We start from the raw sequence: 20,266 nt of genomic DNA, 5'->3' as shown, positions 1-20,266 counted from the left end.
AGGGAAAACGCTCCACAAACAAGGGAGCTAGACGTGAAGGTGAATTGCAAATCTTTACAGCCCAAAGCGCAGACAATCCCTCTTGTACCTAAAACAGGGCAGAAAGCTACACAAGCCACACAGAAATGAATTCAGTGCACAGCTCTGGGCTCCTCAAGGTCACCTGCAGTTACAGCAGGACTCCAGAACCCGGCACTCGAGGCTGGCAGGTAGGCAGAGGACCAAATGGAGTTCAGCCCCCTGCGTTAGGGAATTATCTGTCTGCCCACACAGTGCTTTGTTTCTTAGCTGGCGCTCAAAGGAGCTCATTCTACTTTTTTTCTTTTTTTTCCCCTTAAACTGGCAGCAGAGAACAAACACCCAGCCATTACATAAATCACTTCAACTCCCTGAACAAAGCAAGGGACTGAGAGGACACATCTACCGGTTAGCTCCTTGTTGCCTTTGAACCATCTGATGGTGGTGGCTGGTCTGCTGGCCATGGCGGTGCAGTTCAGCTCGATCTCCTCTCCCTCCACGGCGGTTTCTTTCTCGATGTCAATTACCAGATTGCGTGGTGGGACTGGAATGGGAAACACAACACAACACATACCAGATGAAAAAAACACCTTTTGATCATTAACACAAGACAAAACCTTGAGGAAAACCTGTAAAATCTGCCGAAGGAAACAAGGAACCAGCATTTATTTGATCTTTCAATCAATCAAACCCTTTGATAGGTGGTTTTGCAGTAATTGGAGTGAGCACTTTCACTCTCCACCTAATAATCACCGCAGTCTCACAAATTATTACTTATCAGGGTTGTAACTTTCTGTTCCCTCTCCCAAGCAGGCACCGTTCCAGGGAGAGCCGCAGCCTCCTGCGCTACTCGGGTGTGTGCTGCTATTTAAAAATCCAGCTTGACTCCGTGCACACTTCCTGACTTCTCTGACAAGGAGAGGAAACACAAAAGCTGACACTTGGCACTGCATTACTTACCAAGCCTCTAACCTCCACGGCAATTTTTCTCTCCTGCTGTTCAGCTCCAAGGCTCAGCCATGAGCATGGAAGCAGGCCAGCAAGCATCAACCTCATTTAAGGCGCTCTTAAAGCCACTGAGCACAAGCCTGGAGTGGAACACCATCCCTTGGGAACAGCCCTGCCTCCCATCACACCCCAACAAGCCACCCCAGAACCATCCCAAAGAGAGGAGGGAGCCAGCTCTGCAGCCACATCCTTTGGGGTGGAGATCTGCTGCTCTGCCCAGGCACACATCTTCCCTAGATCGGGAGTCTCCCAGAACACAAAGCTGGAAGATTACATCCCATGAAAAATCATCCAGTAATACTGAGAAACAGGCTGTAACTTCAGGGGTAACAACCACTGCGGCACAGCCCAGAAATGGGACAAATGAGGTTAAAAATTAAGACATGGGAACAAGGGAATCTCTTCCCAATCAAAGCACCAGCAGCAAGGCAAAACTCAGGAAAAAGTGAACAGCGAGAGTTCTTATGGCAAAGTCACGGCTTCAGAAAATCCCAGAACTTCCAAAGGAAACTCATCTTTGCTCTGATCAATGTGATTAAGCAACTGCATAGTTCAGATGTGACTCACAGGTCTTCGAGCTAATGAAGAACAAATATGTATAAATACCATCCAGATGATCAAATGGACTAATTAGTCACTTGTGGCTTCTCTCTAAAAAGAACAGAACGGGCTACATATTTGAGACTTTCTCATGTTCCAATTAAGCATGAATAAATCTACATATCGTGTCACAGAAGACATGAAAGTGCTGAAGCAAATGTGCAGCTCCCTCTGAATGCCGGCTGCAAAGGGGGACACCTCGACACCCGCCTCTGCTCTCCTGAGCTGGCAGCATTAGAAGCAGACCAGCAACATCAGTCTTAGACACAACTTCAGAACTATCAAGGGCTGGGTGATGGCCACGAGATTTTTGGTGGGGAACAATTTCCTGGGAGGACCAGCCAACACCAACACAGAGAACCCCTCCTCCGCCCTGGCTCATTTGTTCCCCTAATTAGGGTAATAGGAAAGACAGGCAAGACAAGCTATCCCTGGTGTCACAGTGTCCAATCTCTCTGTGCAAGTACTAAGACCCCTCCTTCATCTTCTAATAATAAACCTCCCTCACCCTTGCCTGCTTCCTGAGCTGAGGTTTGACCCGAGTACGTGATGAAGGTGACACAAAACCTTTATGGATGTGGGGGAAAGGCAGCACACACACTGGCCATGCCACAAAGGCTTCTCAGAAACAACTGAAGTACAAGGCAAGAAAACAGACTTTTCCCTCAGTTCTGAAGCACAATTCATGCTTAAAAAAACCCAACAAAAACCTGCATTATGTCTCCCACTTGAAAGACATGCGGTGCTGGCTTACAGGTGAATGAAATGAGTATTCTGATTTCAAACACCTTCTCAGCATTGCCAGCAGTGAAATTAAATCCAACAAACTGTTTTTGCCTGTGCACGATTAGAGGCAGGAGCTGGAAGAGCTTCGCATGCCTGTGAGCGCTGGAAAGTGCACAGAAACTTTGAAGGTGTTGATAACTGTAATAGCTGGAGTAAAACTGCTTATAAACATTATTTAACAACGTATAAAAACCTAAGACCCAAATCTCATTAGGCAAAAGAAGGAAGATTTAAACTAATCAGCAAGTGAGATCTTACATTAAGTCACCCTCCCTGATTCAGGTTCTCCCATTAATAGAGCCTTAAAAGCTGCTGCTAATTGGCAGGAACCGCTCGAATAGAGGAGCTGCTGTCACTGCCAGCGCGTCGGTCCCGTGGCCCCACGTGCCCGGCCATCAGCACTCAGCATTCAAATCCTTGCTTCAAATCTCTCTCCAGGTGGCTGGAGCTCTCCCAGGGCCACACAGAACCCCATCCCACTGACCCTGTGTGTCCAGGGACTCCACAGCTCCCTGCGAGCACCGAGCCGTCCTTACCGAGCACCGTGATCGTGGTGTAGATTTCCTGGGGGGGGTCGGTGTAGAGCTGGCAGAAGTACCTCCCTTCATCAGAGATGGACACGTTCGTCAGGGACACTCGGAGCTCGCTGTTGGAGAAGTTCACCAGCTGGAACCTGCTGTCCTTCAGCGCTGTGGGGCAAGCACAGCCTGGGTGACTGCACGGAGAGAGGCAACGTCCCCTTCCCGCCACACCACAATCCCAGAGACCCCTACAGACAGCAGCACATCAAGGCGAGCACCCCTGGGCTCCTGATTAGCTTCCATCCTGCTTCCTACCTTGAAGCTGGACCTATAAAATCTTTTAGTTCTCAGATCATTTCACATAATCAACATGAGAAAACCACTGGGCACAGCATCAAGTCTTTGGACGTGGTTTTATTACTAGGTGGCTTAGGGATGCGTAGGTAAAATGCTTATGGTGTCTACACAGCCCCATCACTGACTGTAGGCACTCAGGGACAGCCTGAATGAGGAAGGAATTGGGAAAAGTAGAATTTAAAGTTGGTTTCCCATCCTGTTGTTTCCTGGGCACAGAATATGGCTGTGTCCCCACAGTGGCACTAACACAGACCATTTAAAGCATCTCACTGCAGCCACCATGGCACTGTCACCACAGGACAAACTTATCCACTGGACATGCAAGTGATGAGAGATTTTAGTTTGGGTAAAAAGCAGCACAGATTGTCCTGAAATTTTCAGTCTTTGGCCTGAAGAGATTACCTCTGACGACACTGCGCTGTTTCGGTGTCGCCCAGTTCAATTTGTTTGTGTCAGCTAAATATTTGGCACTCAATTGCAATTCACCCTGAATTACAACAATCAATTCCTATTGCAAAGTAAGATGTTCTGACTTTTAGAGGGGACCATGAAGTTTTCCATTAAGGAGAAGATTATGATTGTCTATCTCACCTTCCTCCACAGAACCAACCGAACTGTAAGTGCCCAGCATTGCACAAACAGGAGAGATCTCAGCAAATACCGTATCCTGAGAGCAAGTGAGGCACAGGAGGAGCCATGGCCAAATGAGGAACCATAAACTTACGCCTGAAATCTCTGAAATAGATGGTCTGCCTGTTGGGGTTCAGGAGCTGGATCACCGAGTCATCGCTGTTCTTGACGCGGCAGCTGATGGTGGCCACATCCCCCTCCACCACTGTCACGTCCTCCGTCACCAAGTTCTGACCATCACCTGCAGGACAAAGCAAAGGCAGGACTCAAGGTCAGAAATGACACCAGTGGGTTTCATTTGGGAATGAAAACCTCCACTGCCACCACGGGAGAAACACTGGCCAGTGAGCCATTGACTCTGGGTCCCTCAACCAGCTGGTAGAGGAGCAGTGAGAAAGGAGGTCTGTGATGGAAAGAGAGGAAGGACTACTGCCCCACACAGAAACACCACAAATTCCCTTCCTCACCCAACAGACAAATCTTGTTAAATTACCTGGAAAGAACAACTCGCTGTAAGAAGCACTTATCCCTTGACTGGAGCAGACAGACTTCAGGGAATCAGTCGTTACTCACTCTGTGTAATCAGTAGGTGCTATTAATGTCCAGCAGCAGGAAAAAAAAAGATCCCATGCAATTATGCTGTGGGAGCCTTGTAATCATTTACAGGTCATCACCCCGAAAACTCTCCTCCTAATGAATTGAAGCATCACATCACCCGCACGCTGAGATATTCGCCTCGAACACCAAAGGACGCAGGGGAGGGGAGTGGGAATAGCCTTGCATTTCAATTTTTCCATAACCATTGGGAATCAAAGTGGGAGAAATTTTGAGACTTTGATTGGCAATGTTCCAAATGCAGCCAGGACACCTGGGCACTTGGCCCCAGGCTGGGTGGTCAGAGAATCCTCTGCTGCTCCACAGCTGCCTTAGCCACGAGAAACCCAAAAATGCAGGATTAAGGTAAAGTTTGCACACAGGAAATCTGGGGATGGTATTTAAACCCCAGTTTTTCTCTCACCCTGCATTTTCATAATTTTTTTTCCTTCCAACTTGCCTTTATTATTTGACATCCCTTGGAAACTAATGTTTGAAAAAAAGGTGCATCGTTTGGAAAGAGAAAGATTGATAAACCATCAGACTCCTCTCCACGCCTGATGGGCAGCAAGCTGAAGTCTGGGCACATTTTTCTGCCCTCTCAGTGTAAATTTTAGACAGATTCTCCAGATTGATGAACTTTGAGGAGCAACAAGATTTATTATCAAACAGTAACACCCGTATTGGAGCACAAAGCCCAAACCCCATTCAAGAGAGGCAAAGAGCCTGTCCCAGACATCTGCCTGGCTCCTGCTCTACATTCTGTGGATCAGGATGAAGCTGGTCCTGCTCAAAGCCTCTGATCAGAAGATGAGCATTCAGCCACCTCACCACGCTATCAGCACCCTTAATGTGGTGTTCTTGAACCTTGGGGACACACGTTGATGGTAGCTTTGGCAGCGATGGGTAATGGCTGAACTCAATAATCTTAGAGGGCTTTTCCAGCCTAAATGATTCTGTTCTCAAATCCCAAACCACGGTGCAGATCCCAAAGGCCATCACAGCACAGCCCTACCCTGCCTGTGCCACATCCTGCCGTGGAGGTGCCCTGCACAGCCACAGCCAGGCCCTGGCATCAATGAAATCAAACATCTCAAAAGTGGTTCAAGCAAAAATATTAAACATTACTAACTGCTTCTGGGGAATAATTTTATCAAATCCATTCAAAACAAGGTTCTTGCACAAGGATCAGCTTGATATGTTCTCATAAACGCAATATTCCCTACAAATCATTAACAAAGCTATTAAGATTCGATTTCCATCTAAGCAATTATTGCCAGCATATTTTTTTACATTTACTTTAAAAGACTCAATCCTATTTTCAATTCATTAAACTGTTCCTTGGGTTTACTGAATTTTACATCAGCTTAGAAGACTATTTGAATTAATAAGAATTACAGTAGAAGTAATTTAGAAATAAATTATTTGAAGTTCAAGCCACTGAAGCTTTTCACGCTGGGATGCTGCTGCATTAAACCTGCCGATGGATGGCCGCAGAGTCCAGCACCTCAGCCTGGGCTGGCACCAGATCCCTCTGAACAAGGCTTTTATCCGGGTTAATGATGGGCAGGGAGCACATAAGGACACACTGAGCCCCTCCACGGCTTGGAGCAGCCACAGCCTCCTGGGCTTTGCCTCTTTGTTCTGAATCAAAGGGCGTCTGATCGGCCGCCGTCTGCTCTGCTGACCTAAACGTGCTTCACCACAGGCACCGACGTGCACCCCTCCAGGTTTTGGGGCATCTATTCCTACCTGCTCCTGCTTACCAAGGCAGGAAAGCTGTTTCCATGAGTAGCATCGATTACAAACTCTAAATTAAATAAAAATGCAACACAAAGCAAGAACTCTTTAGACCCATCCTCATTGTCAACAGCTCGGGAAGCTTCTCAGTAAATATTTACTGTCAGTGTACATGTATTTTGAGGAGCATTAAAGTACATGCACAGCATGACAATATTTTGGAACAGAGAAGGACAGGCTGGGGAGGGGAGATGAAATTTATGGACCCAAGAGGGAATCTCAGGAGTTGAAAGAAGCAAAGGAAAATTACTGTCAAGAACCAACGTTAAATCCTTGGCAATGCCTTGGAGGGGCACAGCACAAGCAGATCCAACAGAAAGCCCCCAACAGAATGACAGGGGACAGATTTTCATCTATTACACATGAAGGGACTATGACAGCACAGTGCCCATGTATCAGACCAAAGCATCCTGTTGGGACTCCAACACAAGGGACAAATCCTCATCCCAGTGTGTGACTGGCTGGACAGACTGCAGGACAGATAGACTGCAGGGCTGGACTTGGAGTCTTGAACATCTTGACCTGGAGGACAAGGCATTGCTCCAGAGGGAGTGGAACAGGAACAGAAAGGAAGCCACTTTCTGGGGGGGGGCGGTCTCCAGGGTGAGCTCCTGTCTACAGGCAACACGTGCACTGGTGTTGAAGAGCAAGGGAAACACCAAAATGGGCGCCTGCAGTGCCAGGAGGAGGGAAAACACAATGTATGCTTCCTTCATTACCCAAAGCAATTCTCCAGCCTCATTTACTGAATCTCTCTTTGCAAGGTGAAAAACGACACCGTGCTTTACACTTACTGGAAGGGGGAGTGAGGGAGAACACAATGCTTGAGGGACGCTTCGGCTGCAACCTGTACAATTAATTTTTGCACTTGTCTTCCTGTCTTAGACCACTGCAGTCTCTCCTCTTAAGGCTGCAGACAGACACAGATGAGTAAATTGTGTTTCAAACAAGTTCCCCTCAGCTGGACACAGCCCAGGGACCTTGGCTCATATGCAGCGGTCACATTCAAAATCAATTGTTTCTCCACTTGTAGGACACCCGGCTAGAGGGAAGCGTCAGGGAGAGAAGAGGGAAAGATTAAAAATACGTGCTGGGGAGCATGGTTTTTCAATTTCTACGGAATTTCTAACCACAGGTGCCCCAGCGTGAGCTGCAGTACTGCTGGCTCAGTCTGCGGGATCCCGACACAAACGCTTTCCAAGGAAGAGGGGTTTTCATTACACCTGAACTATGTAAAGCCCGTAAACCTAAACAAAATTCCTCTTAATAGATTGAGTCAGAAGAAACAACTCACACAGATACACAAACTGTCCACGTGCTCAAGGAAAAAAGCAACACAAGGCTCCATCCCCAGAATTAACACAATCTGAATGTCAACATTCATCTATCAGTTTCAAGTACCTAAAAGGAACGTGGTGGTTAAATCCAGAGCTGAGACAAGTGGGTTTATAAACACTGAGCGTGGATCCACCTCCCCAGAAGCTCTTTTGTGCTCCTTCTCCTCCCTGAGCTGAGCAGCTCCTCTGCTCTCATCCATCACTGAGGGCTTCATCTCTTCCCTTTAACACAAACATCACAATCGGTTTTTCAGGAAGAGAACGGGAACCAAAGAGACTCTTGGTCATGGATCAGATACAGGAAAAAGAAGGGAACCCAAGGGCCATTTAACTACTCTGCAGATTTGCTTCTAGGAGGGAGAGGAGAACTGCCAAGGCAGTGCTGGAAGAAGCTGCTGGAGCTCTGTACATCTGGGCTCCAAGTCTTGAGAGACTGCTTTAAAAAGCTGCAGTTGTCACACTTGAACTCTGGAAAAGAACGGACAATCCACACTGATTGTGCTGGCAAGGAAAGGCAGTCCCTGCTGATGGAGTTCATCTCATGGTATCTTTTCATGGGCGAGAGAATGGCAACAGCTGGAGCCCAGGCTGCCCACAAAGCACACGGACACACGCGCGGCCCTCGCTGCAGGAGGGCAGAGCTGCAGCGGGAGGGTGCTGTGCCAGGAGGGAACAGGTTGGGTCAGAAGGCAACGCTCGTGCAGCCCCACCAAAGCCAGCCTGGATTCCTCCATGGGTGTCCGAAGCACACCAAGACAGCGGTGCTCTCACCCGCTCACATAAAGGCTACTGTGAGAGGCTGGGGTGCAGGGAGGGCAGAAGAGGCAGCTGCTGCTCCTTCCACTCACGCACAGTCCCTAAGGGAAGCCTCCAAGGCCACGGAGCCTGGGGCCAGACGCGGCACCTCCGAGCAATTCTTCTGTCAGTGTGGCCCTCAGCCCCAGAGGAAAATGTTGTTTTCCATCAAGATTCACAACTAACCTTCTGAAACAGCAACTTTCTCTTCTAATAAGATGTAATTATCAGCTTTGTGACCCTGAGTCAATCCTCTCTGAGATTTTCCTGCATTCAAGTAGCTCTTATTCCCTCTTCAGCATCTTCTCCATGGCCAGCAACAGACTCAGCAACTCCAATTCCCAGGCAAAGAGCTCTTCAAAAAAAGTGATGGTGGCAAACAAATAGAATTCTAGAACAATCTCCCTCTTGAGTTAGTTCTGTGCAGGTCTGTCAGCTGCAATACAGCACTAGGGAGTCTGGCCCATGAAAATCCCTCGCTGAGCACCAGGAGGAACAGGGACTTTCCAGCAAGGTGCAGCAGAGCCAAATGGGGCAGAGCTTGCTCAGTGATGACGGGAATGGGGTATGGCTGCTCCATGTCTCCCTCTGAGGCAGAGACTACAGCAAATTGATACGGTAACGCTCACCTGGTACTTGGATTTTTACCTTCAGATTTAAGGCATGTTACCCTTTCTTTATGCTGCAGCCAGGTCTAAGAGAACTGCTCTGAGGAAGGGCACTGCCAACAGACAACTTTGCTGTGCCACGTTTGGGATCCCCTGGTGATGCTCAAAGCCCCAGTACCCATTTAGGAGGGAAAAAAAGGACGGGTGGGAGAAATTAGCATTCACAGAAACTGTTCCCAAGACGTTGATTTCCTTGAGTCTCCCTGACGCTGTCTGCAGGGACAGAGCAGCTCCTGCCGCCAGGATCTCATCCCTTGCCACAGGCTGTGCTCAGCCCCAGCAGCCACAGGGACCTACTTCCCCTCCTTCTCAGCACAGATTTTCGCGAGCGAGCACTTTTGGCACCTCTTGGCAGCGCCGCGCCCGGCTCCTCTCCCCGCTCGCACCCGCCGCAGTCACACTTCCCCTGAATTACTCTCCACACTCAGGGGGAACGTGCAAGATGGTGCTAAAAATTACTTATTGTGAGGAGCAAGTTTATGCTATGAAACAGCCACTTCAGAGAAATACACAGCAAATTCAAGCGAGTTGTGCACAGATATTAAATTTGTGAAGAAAAAAAATGCCATTGCCACCTTTATGGCTTTTCTGGCTTAAAAAGTAAGAATAAAAGATGACAATAGCTCCAAAATTACACTGGAGGCAGCACTGACTTTTAACATAGTGAATATCTGTGTGATGCAATGGCATCAGGGAATTCTTTCCACTGCTTGAAACCAAAATGGTACAGGGACAAAAATCCTGTGTTATGCCCAAATTAAAATATTTCTTTGGATCTTAGGAACAAAATTATTTTTTCTGCCATGAAAACCTCTGCACCTGTGGCCAAGGGTGTTTCAGACTGAAGCAGTTCCTTCGCCCTCCCCTCACACTCCTGTTGCTGCCAATCGCCCCATCTGCGCAGATTTATGATCTGTCACCTGTGCTGGGATTAGATGTCACCCTTGTCTTTCTATTACCCAGATATTGATAGATCAAACTCCCTGGCCATACGTCGCCTGTCCCTTCAAAGGTTACTGCTGGCGGACACTGAGGATCAATATCCATCTGCTCTGTCACTGACCAGAGGGGACTGGGCAAACGCAGCGCCGGGAGCCCGGTGAGGAAGAATTCGGAATGGCAGCAGAGGTCTGTTGGTCTGCATATCTCAGGCTTTTATTCCACCTTTCTAATATGTTTCTAAGAAACAGAAGCAGCTGGTCTCTTGCTTTGGTTCCAGCAGCTGATGGTCCATTGCCTTGACAGTAAAAGGTCACTTACTAAACACTGTCCTTCCCCCATAAGGTCAGAGATTTATCCAAGCGTCCCCCAAGGACACCGGTGTGAGCAGCTCCTCGGCTGCACCAGGGAGACAGAAAATCTTGTGTGGAGGATCCGAGAAGGGAAGGCTGCTGAGGACTCTGAGGGGGCTGTTGGGGGACACTGAGGGACAGAAGCAAGGATGACCAAAAGGACAGGAAAGGGCAAAGCTGTGAGTGGCCCCTCAGCAGAAATACAGTCAGCTACCCTTCCCTCATGTTCCCCCGACACTCCGCTGCCACTGCCAGCCAACACCCGCCAAGGACACCACCTAAAATCCACCACTGCCATGCCCCAGCACTGCTTGGAAGCAGGATCAGCAAGGAAGAAGGTTTGACAACACGAGAGGCTCTCAGCAGGCTGCTGCCTCCACTCCGTGTGTTTAAATAACACTCAGTTAGCATCAACACACGTTTATTATTAATGGAGCCCTAATACAGAATTCCTTATCTGCATTTATCTTCCAGCTACATCGCTACCAAGGACACCCACAGCCCAAACCCAAGGAAGGAGACCTTGATTAAACCCGAGTTTCAAACACAGGTGGAATTTCCTTTCCCTGCCTTGACTTGCTCCATGGGGAGCTAAACCCTGATGAGGATCAGGTCGCTGCAGCTAAGAGGAGGAAGCACAGATGAAATATTCCATTTTCACAACCAGAGAGCATGTTCTGCGCATTTCCCTGACCAGAACAACACCTGCTGCCTCACACTCCTTTCAGTCTCTGCCACAGGGGTAAAGCTGCAGCAGCCCCTGCCAAAACCTGAGCACAGGAGGAGAGAATTTACATGTTTGCAGGTTTGTCACCATCATTGTCACCTCTGTTTTTGCCCTGTGGTGGCCGGCAGCTGCCACCTGCCTTGCACCGAGCACAGCACTGCTCACACCCCGAGCTGGCACATGGATCTGTGGAGGGAGCTCCCCATCTGCTCTCTGTCCACCTTCCCCTCAGCACAGACCCCTGTTCCCGGGGGTGTCAGTCGGGGACCGCAGGGACGCAATGGGGGGACCGTGCCATGGCATTGTGCAGCAGCAGAGCCCTTCCACAGACCCCACCATTCCAACCCCTCAGCTCCAGATACTCTCCAAGCCCCCTGGGATGATGCCATTGCTATTAAGGTCTGCTTTGGTACACCCTCAATTCCTGGATCCGACAGCACGTGCCCCAGGTGCACCCCAGAACACCGATTCCCATTAGCCAGAGCGATGGGGTTTCCAGTAACAAGGAATCCTGTTTCAAGTCAGATGACGGGTTTCATTTTACTCTAATGAGCAGATATGTCTTATATCCATACCTGTAACCCATTTCTTGCAGACTTTTTCACATCCTTTTTATTTTTTACTGTCAGTAGCATCTGTCACAACGTGCGGCTTAATAATCTCTTTTAAACCCAAGAAATCTCTATTTCCATAAAGCACCCATGATGAATTCTGATCAACATCAGCCTGGTCTCTTCCCTGTAGAAAGGACCTTCTTTCAACTGCCTGCATATTTAAGTCTGAAATCTTTAGTTCACCACTGAAATAAGCAAGGAATAAATAACAAAATTAATAAGAAACGTGCGAACCTGTAGAAAATGTCCTCAAAGCAAAGGACCAACAAAGAATACACTGGAATACTGTGTTTTCTTGGGGTATCCTGGCCTATTCCCACCCTTTGGCTCAGCATGCAGCCAGCCTTAAATACAGCACTGTTATACCCAGGAGCGACTCTGTGAGCCTTCCCCAAAACACCTGCCCAGCTGTTCTCCCAAAACTGTCATGTGAAAGCAGAAGGCAAAACATTTACCAGCTGGAACGACCACGAGCTTGTACATGGGAGTGACCCGTTCACTACTGCCCACCGAACACTGAATGCTCAAGGATGAGCCCTCCTCCACAGATTAAGCTGAGTTTCTTCTGCCCTTTGAAGTTAATTCCCAGTTTGCCACCAGGGGAAGAAAGCTGATCTCGCTTCCCATGAACTCCCAGCCTTTGGAGTGGCTTTGCTCACAGGTGTTATCTGTCCACTCTTCATCTCTCTGGGCAGGAGCGCAGATGAGAATGTCACAGTCCTGGATTTTGGAGCCCTGTTGTGCCCACAGTCATCTCCCTGTCCACCCATCACCTGTAGGGACACCGTGCCATAAAGAAGGGGCCTTTTCCTTCACTTTCTTTTAAGTATGTCCCCACCCCCCTTTAAATTTCTTTGGAGACCACAGACAAGATCTTTTCTCAAAGAACAATAGACCCCCATCAGCGACACACTCCCCCCAAAAACGGGTGGAAGAATCTCAGCAGCAACATTATGATCAAAGTGAGGACTCCTTCCAATTTCTGCTTCCCAGGAAGGATAAAAAGGTATACGAGAAGCCTTTAGTCTAGATCAGACATAATGATGAATGTTCACCTAAAGGGCAACATATTTGTAAGTTTTAAGTCTCTTGCAACACCAACTGTCCTGATTCATCCCCATGATAAAGGCAGCTCTGAGAGCTATTTTACCATATTTATTATTTTACAGAGGAGGAAGAAAAAACGTGGCGTCAGCCCTCAATCTGCCACCCCTCGGATTTATAAATGTTAGTATAGGACCAGTGCTAATATCTTTAAACATTAATCTCCTCATTGCAGATCCTGCACGTCCCCCTTCAGCCTCCACCCAGTGGCTCATCCAGGCTCGGGGAAATAAAATGCATTTTGGTATTTTTTTCCCTTCATCTATGGGATTTGTTTTGACTAAACCCATGAAAAGAAGAGAAAGGGCAGATGCTCCTGAACACATTCCTGCCTGCTGTCAGTGCTTTTGCCAGCTGAGTGGAAGGCACAAAGCTCTGCTCTAGTGTTTATTTTTAAAGATGCAGCTTGCCTGATCCACGCTCATTCCTCACGCCTTGTTTTCAATAGAGACTCTGTTCTCTTTGCTGGCTGCCAGGACAAAGGCAGAGCTGGGAGGAAGGGAAGAGAAACCGTGTTCTGCACACGAAAATAAACCCTTGGGTTTATAAACTGCATTAGCCCAACGCTCTCACTGCCTCTGCAGGTGCAGCAACAGGACCGTAAAGCAAGTGACCAAAAAAATACAGTAATGATGAGAGAGAAAACAAGTCTCGGTATGGTCCTCATCCCACCTTCCTCAAATCTGCACCCAAATCCCCTCAGATGCCCGCCCCATCCCACAGCAGGCACACCAAGCACAGCACTCCTCTCTCAGCAAGCTCTTTGTAAATTTTATCACTTATTTCTTAAAGTTGCAATTGCCTTTTAAAATTAGATTGTATTTAGTTCTTAATTAAATCGTCATCGTTCTACAAAACCCCACAGGCTTTGAGGTTTAGATTGTCATTTTAAACAAAAGTAAAATGGTAAATGCCTTTTCCATCCAACACCATTAGGTATAATTAAGCAATGGGTAAAGCATACATCGTGCTATAAATGTCATTTAGTTTTACAGTGAAACTCATCAACATTTATCAAAACACTGCCTCGAGAAAGAACGAGACAGCTCCAGAGAGTGACTTCCATTCGCTGCTGCCTTTGAAGCGTCTGCTCTGAGGGAGAGCTGCAGCAAGAAGAGCCTTCCCATTATATATTTTTATCTTTTGGCTGAAATGTTCATTTTCTGCCACATTCCCATACGTAGCAGGATGGGTGGTGCGTAGCCAATGTGCACCAACATTTGGGAAGAATGTCCTGGAGAGCCTCAAAGGCAGGGGTGGGATGAGCAATCTCAGGTAGAACGGAGCACAAGGTAACGCCAAAGCCTGCGGCCAAGGGCATTTATGGTGGGGGCAGGACAGTGCCACTGCTCCTCCCTGGGGGCAGCGTCCCTGTCACAGCACCGCAGGGCACCAGGCTGCCCAGAAGACTCACACCTGTCCCCACAGCCCTGTACCACAGGGTTCTGCAGGTGGGAAGGCTGAGATAAATGGCATTTCATTCCTGCTTTCAGGTGAGGCGCCTCTGAGCCACCACCAAAGGGACGTGAACTGTAAAGAAAGACAAACACCAGCAATGCACACCACCAGGCACTGCCGCGCCGCTTCTGTTTTAAAATCTCAACATTTCTTGTGTTCTCCCGAGAAGCATTAAAACAGTCAAACTGAGCCCATTTAGAAGCAATTTTCAATTTACTGCTCCTCAGTACCCACACGGCAAACACCAGCAGGCACCAGCTCCACCCATAGGGATCCAGGCACCCAGTTGCCTGAGCCGAGCCTGACGCTGCAGCTTCAGGCACCAGGCAGAAAACAGATTTGAAATTGATGTTTCATCATTACCCATCATTAAAAAATTATGCTGTTGTACAATCTCAGAAGTAGCAAGGAGTGAACGTTGAATGCCTCTGCAAGTGTTATTAATTCTCCCTCCCCGCCGTGGTGCAGAGGGGTGTTTTTGGGCGGTGAGGTTCTCTCCTCCTCCCTCTCTTCCTCATCCTCCTCCTCCTCTCCCTGCCACCCCGAGCCCCCGGCATGACGGCTCTGCCGCAGCCACTCTCTGCTCCGACATCTCCTTGCACCGTGTTGGCAAGGCAACAGGAGCGCAGGGCTTTGGGGAGCCCACGGCTGCGCCCGCAGAGGGGAGCAGGGAAGTGCTGCAGCCCCAGCAGTGCCCCAAACACTGCCTCGCTCCACACTTGGACCCTTCCAGAACAATCCGAGGCCGTTCCCGGCACGGGGCTGTCCAGTGCTGCTGGGACCCAGACGGCAGCCAGTGACCACTCGGAGCAGCCATGGGAAACTGTCTGCAGCTCCCTCTGGAACCTCCACACGTGTTACACCCAGGGCTTGCCCTTAACTCGAGCAATTCCCACCCTGGCCCTTTGGCTTATGAGCCTGCCCTCACTGCCTGTCTGCAGATGCCATTCCAATGGGACACGTGCTGGGAACAGCAATGGCTACAAGGCAAAGGCGATACCAGACACCAGAGCCACGCAGTGCTTACCATCTTATGGAAAACCCCTCCAAAATCAGTGAAAATACCCAAGAAACTCATTCTTCCCCCATTTTTTTTTTTCGCCCTTCTTGTTCTCAAGCAAGTATCTGCCATCTCTTCTGCTCACTCTCACCTGTGGGAAGCCCTCGCTGGCAGCCTGCACTGGGGTGTCCTTAAGATCAGGGCAGGCAGCGGGGACAGCAGGAGGACACACTTTCTGCTGCTCCTCTCCCACGTCTCCAGGCTCAGAGACAAATGAATTTTGGTCAGTACACACTTGTACTCCCCCTCAACAACCCTCCTCCTGTCCACAGGCACTGTCAGGACTGCCAGCAGGGAAACAAACTCCTGAGCTCCAGCCCACTGCAGTGCCCTGAAGGAGAAGAGAGTATGGATTTACAGGTGAGCTGGAGCGAGCAGTACAGCCAGGGATTTTGGAAATGGACACTACATCCAGCACCAATCCTCCAGGTCACCTTGTCTAAAAACTGCAAATACAGTGAGGCCACTCCACCAAAAATCCGTCTTCTTAACTGCTTGAAACTAAATTTAAAATGCATGTATGCAGCGTTCCTCTCTGCTCGCTATTCTGAGCTTCTCCTTTGGCCTTATGATAAAAGAATGCAGGAAATTATAGCCAACCTTCCCCCAGCCCGGAAAAGGGAATTAATTACTGCAAGCACAAAGTCAGCGCTCTTCCAATAAACCAATGCAATCCATCCAGGCACTGAAAAGCAAGGAAAACATCCTGGGGGCTCGATACCTTGCTAGCCATTCACAGCATGCGCCGCCGTGGATATTGCAGAACAGCTGTGCCCGGGACTATCACAAAGCCAACATTATCTCTGCCATTATTAGAATTAAATAAAGCCTCTCCTTCTCGATGTGCCCAGGATTACAAACCACCTCAAACCCCTGCAGGCTCTCGCCACGCCTGGCCCCACAGCGGCTTTACTGCTTTTAGCCAGGATTAGACAGACTGCAATGACCAGTGACAAAGTTCCTCAACGTGCCAAGCTGCCACCACCACCTCAGTGCCACCCACGGCGCCCCAGAGCAGCTCTTTGGAACATTCTGAGGAGCCCAGTGTGGGCACATGACAGGGATTTGGGGCTGGGCAGGTCACTGCTCACATCCCAACATTGGCTTTTTCAACCCTGCTCTCCCCTCACCGCTGCTCTTCCCCGTCCTCCCGGGCACAAACCTGGGCAACACGGGGAGCCCCCAGAAAAATGTGGTACTCCACTTTTTGCTGCAATTTTGGACAAACCTGCTCTCATGCCCACGAGGGAGCAGCTGGGCAGCACAGGGCTGGTGACTCCCCAGGCCAAGGGGCTTGGTCACCCAGCACGAAGCTGGCACTGAGCACTGCCGCAGGTGGAACCAGGCGGAGCAGCCGATCACACACACACAGCCTCCCCTCCTTCTGTTTGTACACACAGTAAGTGTATTTCAAATAAAAAGACACTCCAACCATCAAAGCCAGGCAGGCTCCAACCCTCCTGCTGCCATGTCACAGGAGACATGAGACCTTTTATAGATGTTGCCAACAGCAGCAGAAAATCTACCAGACATTTGCTTAGCATTTCTTGAAAGAACAGTTTCAATTAGACACATTCTTCACAGTTCTCTTCTCAAACCCCAACAGTTTGAAGAGATCTGCTTGTTTTTGCCAAGTTTTCATGAACTGTAAGCCTGGCCCCCTCGCACTCAGCATATCAAGGGTAGGATATTTAAAACAAGGCTCATTTTCAATGGAAATGCTCCACAATAAATAACTCAGCAGTGCCGTTGTGAAAATTTCAGATTTCAGCAGTTGACTTTTAATCAGGAGCTGCATTTGCACCTGAGAGCAAGATAAATCCTCCCCTTAATCACTCGCATTTAAAACCACTTTATAAAACCTGCTCTAACTCAGGGCACACTCTGTCCAGAACACCCCTCCTTAAGCCCCAGCAACCCTAGCCTTCCAGTAAACGCTGCTCTCACCAAACTGGATGACACACCACATTTTGGAGCTACAAATGAAGGACAATTCCTCACGGGTATTTTTCTAGCAAGGCACTGAAATGACAGTCTGGCTCAGGCTGCCTTTAAAAGTGGTTTATAAACGTTAGAAGGGTTTTTGCTGAGGAACCACTTGGGCAGATCCTGTAGTGAAGGTGCTTTTTTGTTGGAGATTATTTTTTTTGCTAAACCTGCCAGGGCTGTGTGTTTCAGAAGGGTTTGCAGGCAGGCAGCTACTCTGGAGCACGGCTGTCATCAATCACTGGAGTCAGGCACTCACTGGGTTCCGCCTCCGAAGTTACACCAACAACTCGCCCAGGCTTGAGCCCCAGCATCCTCCCTGGGAGCAACACTCCTCCCTCAGCTCACCTCCTCAAGGCTGCGCCTTGGAGTCATTACCCTGGGATAACCATCCTGTGAATGGAATGTATTAAGCTCAGCTGATGAGATAAAACACTCAAGTTTTGTGGAAAAATGCTTTGACACAGACACCATATGCTCAACACCCACAAGGAGGCAGGTGACTTCAACCAGCAAAATTTCCTTTTCTTACTGCCTGTACTTAATTTGGGAGCAGCTCGTCCTGCTCTCATACCCTGAACATGGGGATCTAAGCAGCGTGCATGGCAATGGATCGTGGAGCACAACAGGTTCTTCTCCAGCTGGGGCTGAATCCTCATCGTGGATACCCCGCGGCAGCCACGCAGGGTGATGAACGGCTTTGGAGTTTGGGCTGCTTATGAGAACAAAACAAGCCATTTTGAATCTGAAGGTTTTATGGGTATGCTGTTTCATGTAATTTCCCCAAAAAACGAATTACATTCTGCTCATTAGCAAACGCCGCTGCACAAAGCAGAGGGCTCTGCAAGCGGATTACACGCGGCAGCGCGGGGACAGCGGATAACGACTCCAGTCAAATTCTATTTTAATGCGCCCAAAGAAACAATAGCGCAATCAAACAGGGGGAGGGAATCAGAAAAGAAGGAAATTCATCTGCCGTACTCTTCCTTTCCAGCCGAAATGCAATACAAGGAATTAAACTTGTCACTCTCAACTGCAAACCGCACGACAGAGTGGAACCACGTGCGGTTGCCTCTGGCACCAGCGAGCCCAGGAATCTGTCCTGGCACTGCTGACCGGAACCTGTGGGAGTGCTGGCTTGCAGGATGGGAAGCACTGATCCCCTGAACCTTGCACCAACTATTTTCCCTGGGAAACTGCAAGTTTGCAATCATTTACCCAAAACTGGCAGAGCCTTGTGGAGACACAAGGACACACAATGTTATTATGGGCACTGTACTGGTGCCGTGCCTCAGACTGAGTCACAATCCACACTGTACCTGCTGTCTTACTCAAAATCCCAGGGACAAGTGTTTCGCTCTGGCTCAGAGGGTTTTTGGTTTGTCTTCTAAACAAACATCAACAAAATGTTCTCTGATAGGCAAGTTACCCACACAGACACGAACAGCCCATCTCTGAGCAGCCTCGGCAATAACTCACTGCAGAAACCAAAGCAGTTCTTATTCAAACTTCACTTCTTATTTGGAACCTACTAAGCTCCAGAGGAAACACTGAAAATAGGGAAGCTTTGAAACACTCCAATACAAATCCCAGGTTTGTAAATAAATGGGAGCTTGGCCATGAGGACGTGAGGACAGCTACCTGTCTACGTGGCACGGTGTCTGTCACCAGCACCAGCCTGCACCCACTATCCCACTGCTGCTTCCCAAAGACCTGCTGGGGCAGGCACTTTTGGGAACAAGAAGCTCAGTCACAGCAACTCCTCCATCTCCTGCCACCCCACAGCTACCGAGGATGGTGCTGGCGGCCAAAGAAGCAAAACCTTCCAAAGCAGCGGGCGAGCGCTTTGCTCCGCTGAGACTCGCTCAGCTGAAAACACCACTTGCAGCACTTTCCTGGTCCAAAGAAGGCTCAATCGCGCCTCGTTCTCATCACCAGAAATCATTAATGGTGAAACCCCAAAGAGCTGCAGCTTCTCAGCCCACTTCCCTTGCTGCCACCCCGCTCCCCGAGCCAGAGCCTGGTCACACTGCCAGAGCCGGAGGGAACAGGGAACGTTCCCAATGGTGATCCCAATTAACGAGCCCACAGCTATTCACGTTCAAAGGCTTCGCAGCTTCCATTGAACATTTCCCTTTTGTCTTCCTGTCCCTTCCCAAAGCGAGGGCTCATTACTGCTGCAGCCCCGGCTGTAATTGCTTGGGAATGCGGCTCTCGGCACAATACCCCAGAGAAGCTGCTTTATGAGGCTCCTCATGCTACTGAAGAATGCCATGAAAACCCCAATCCCAGATGTCTGGCTCCGAACCAGGGAACTTGGCCGGCCTGACGAGATTTCCATCGTGCTGCTGCGGCATCGTGCTTATGTAAGGGCGGCACTCACAAAGGGACACTGTAAAACAGAGACGCTGTCACCGCTGCCTTGGGCCAGCTCCCCTCACAGGGAACAAGCTTTGACTCTCGGCAGCACCTCTTACCTTTTGTGCCCTACACAGGACCTAGAAAGAAGTTCAGCACCTGCACTTAAGTTTTACCTGAGTGAAAGCATGAAGGCACCTTCTGCCCACAGGGAATGAGCAGTCAGCACATCTTAGAACAGGGCAGGGTCAATAAACACTCCGCTGCCTGCCGGGGTAGTGGCCAGATGTGCCAAACTCAGGGCAATTTGGCAGTGTGGATGGTCAGAGTCATGGGGCAGCCTGCCAGCTGTTTCTCACAGGAGACCAACACACGTTACAGCAAGGAAAAACACCTAATGGGCAAGCTCTTCAGCATCACAGAGGCAAAGTGACAACACTCTTCTTAGAACAGAGAAACAGGTCAGAAACAGCCTCAGAACTTCAGCAAGAGAATTACTTGTGCATCACCACTCCCCCAGTAATGGGCAACCAAATGACACAGTGGAATTATC

General features: G+C 49.1%; 1 protein-coding gene across 10 annotated transcripts in view; it reads right to left on the bottom strand.

The window, feature by feature from the left end:
* CADM1 (cell adhesion molecule 1) overlaps positions 1-20,266 on the bottom strand; it is a 136,637-nt gene that overhangs the window by 41,611 nt on the left and 74,760 nt on the right. For all 10 annotated transcript variants that reach the window (XM_032133562.1, XM_032133565.1, XM_032133563.1 and 7 more), the window contains exons 2-4: positions 4,015-4,161; positions 2,949-3,101; positions 425-562 (exon numbers count right to left, since the gene is read on the bottom strand). In XM_032133562.1, coding sequence (XP_031989453.1) covers positions 425-562; positions 2,949-3,101; positions 4,015-4,161 — 438 coding nt within the window. The remainder of the gene's footprint in view (positions 1-424; positions 563-2,948; positions 3,102-4,014; positions 4,162-20,266) is intronic.

Source organism: Corvus moneduloides, chromosome 25 (assembly GCF_009650955.1).
Source record: "Corvus moneduloides isolate bCorMon1 chromosome 25, bCorMon1.pri, whole genome shotgun sequence".
Taxonomy (NCBI): domain Eukaryota; kingdom Metazoa; phylum Chordata; class Aves; order Passeriformes; family Corvidae; genus Corvus; species Corvus moneduloides.
The sequence above is the reverse complement of the archived record's forward strand: the minus strand, read 5'-3'. Positions and strand labels throughout refer to the sequence as shown.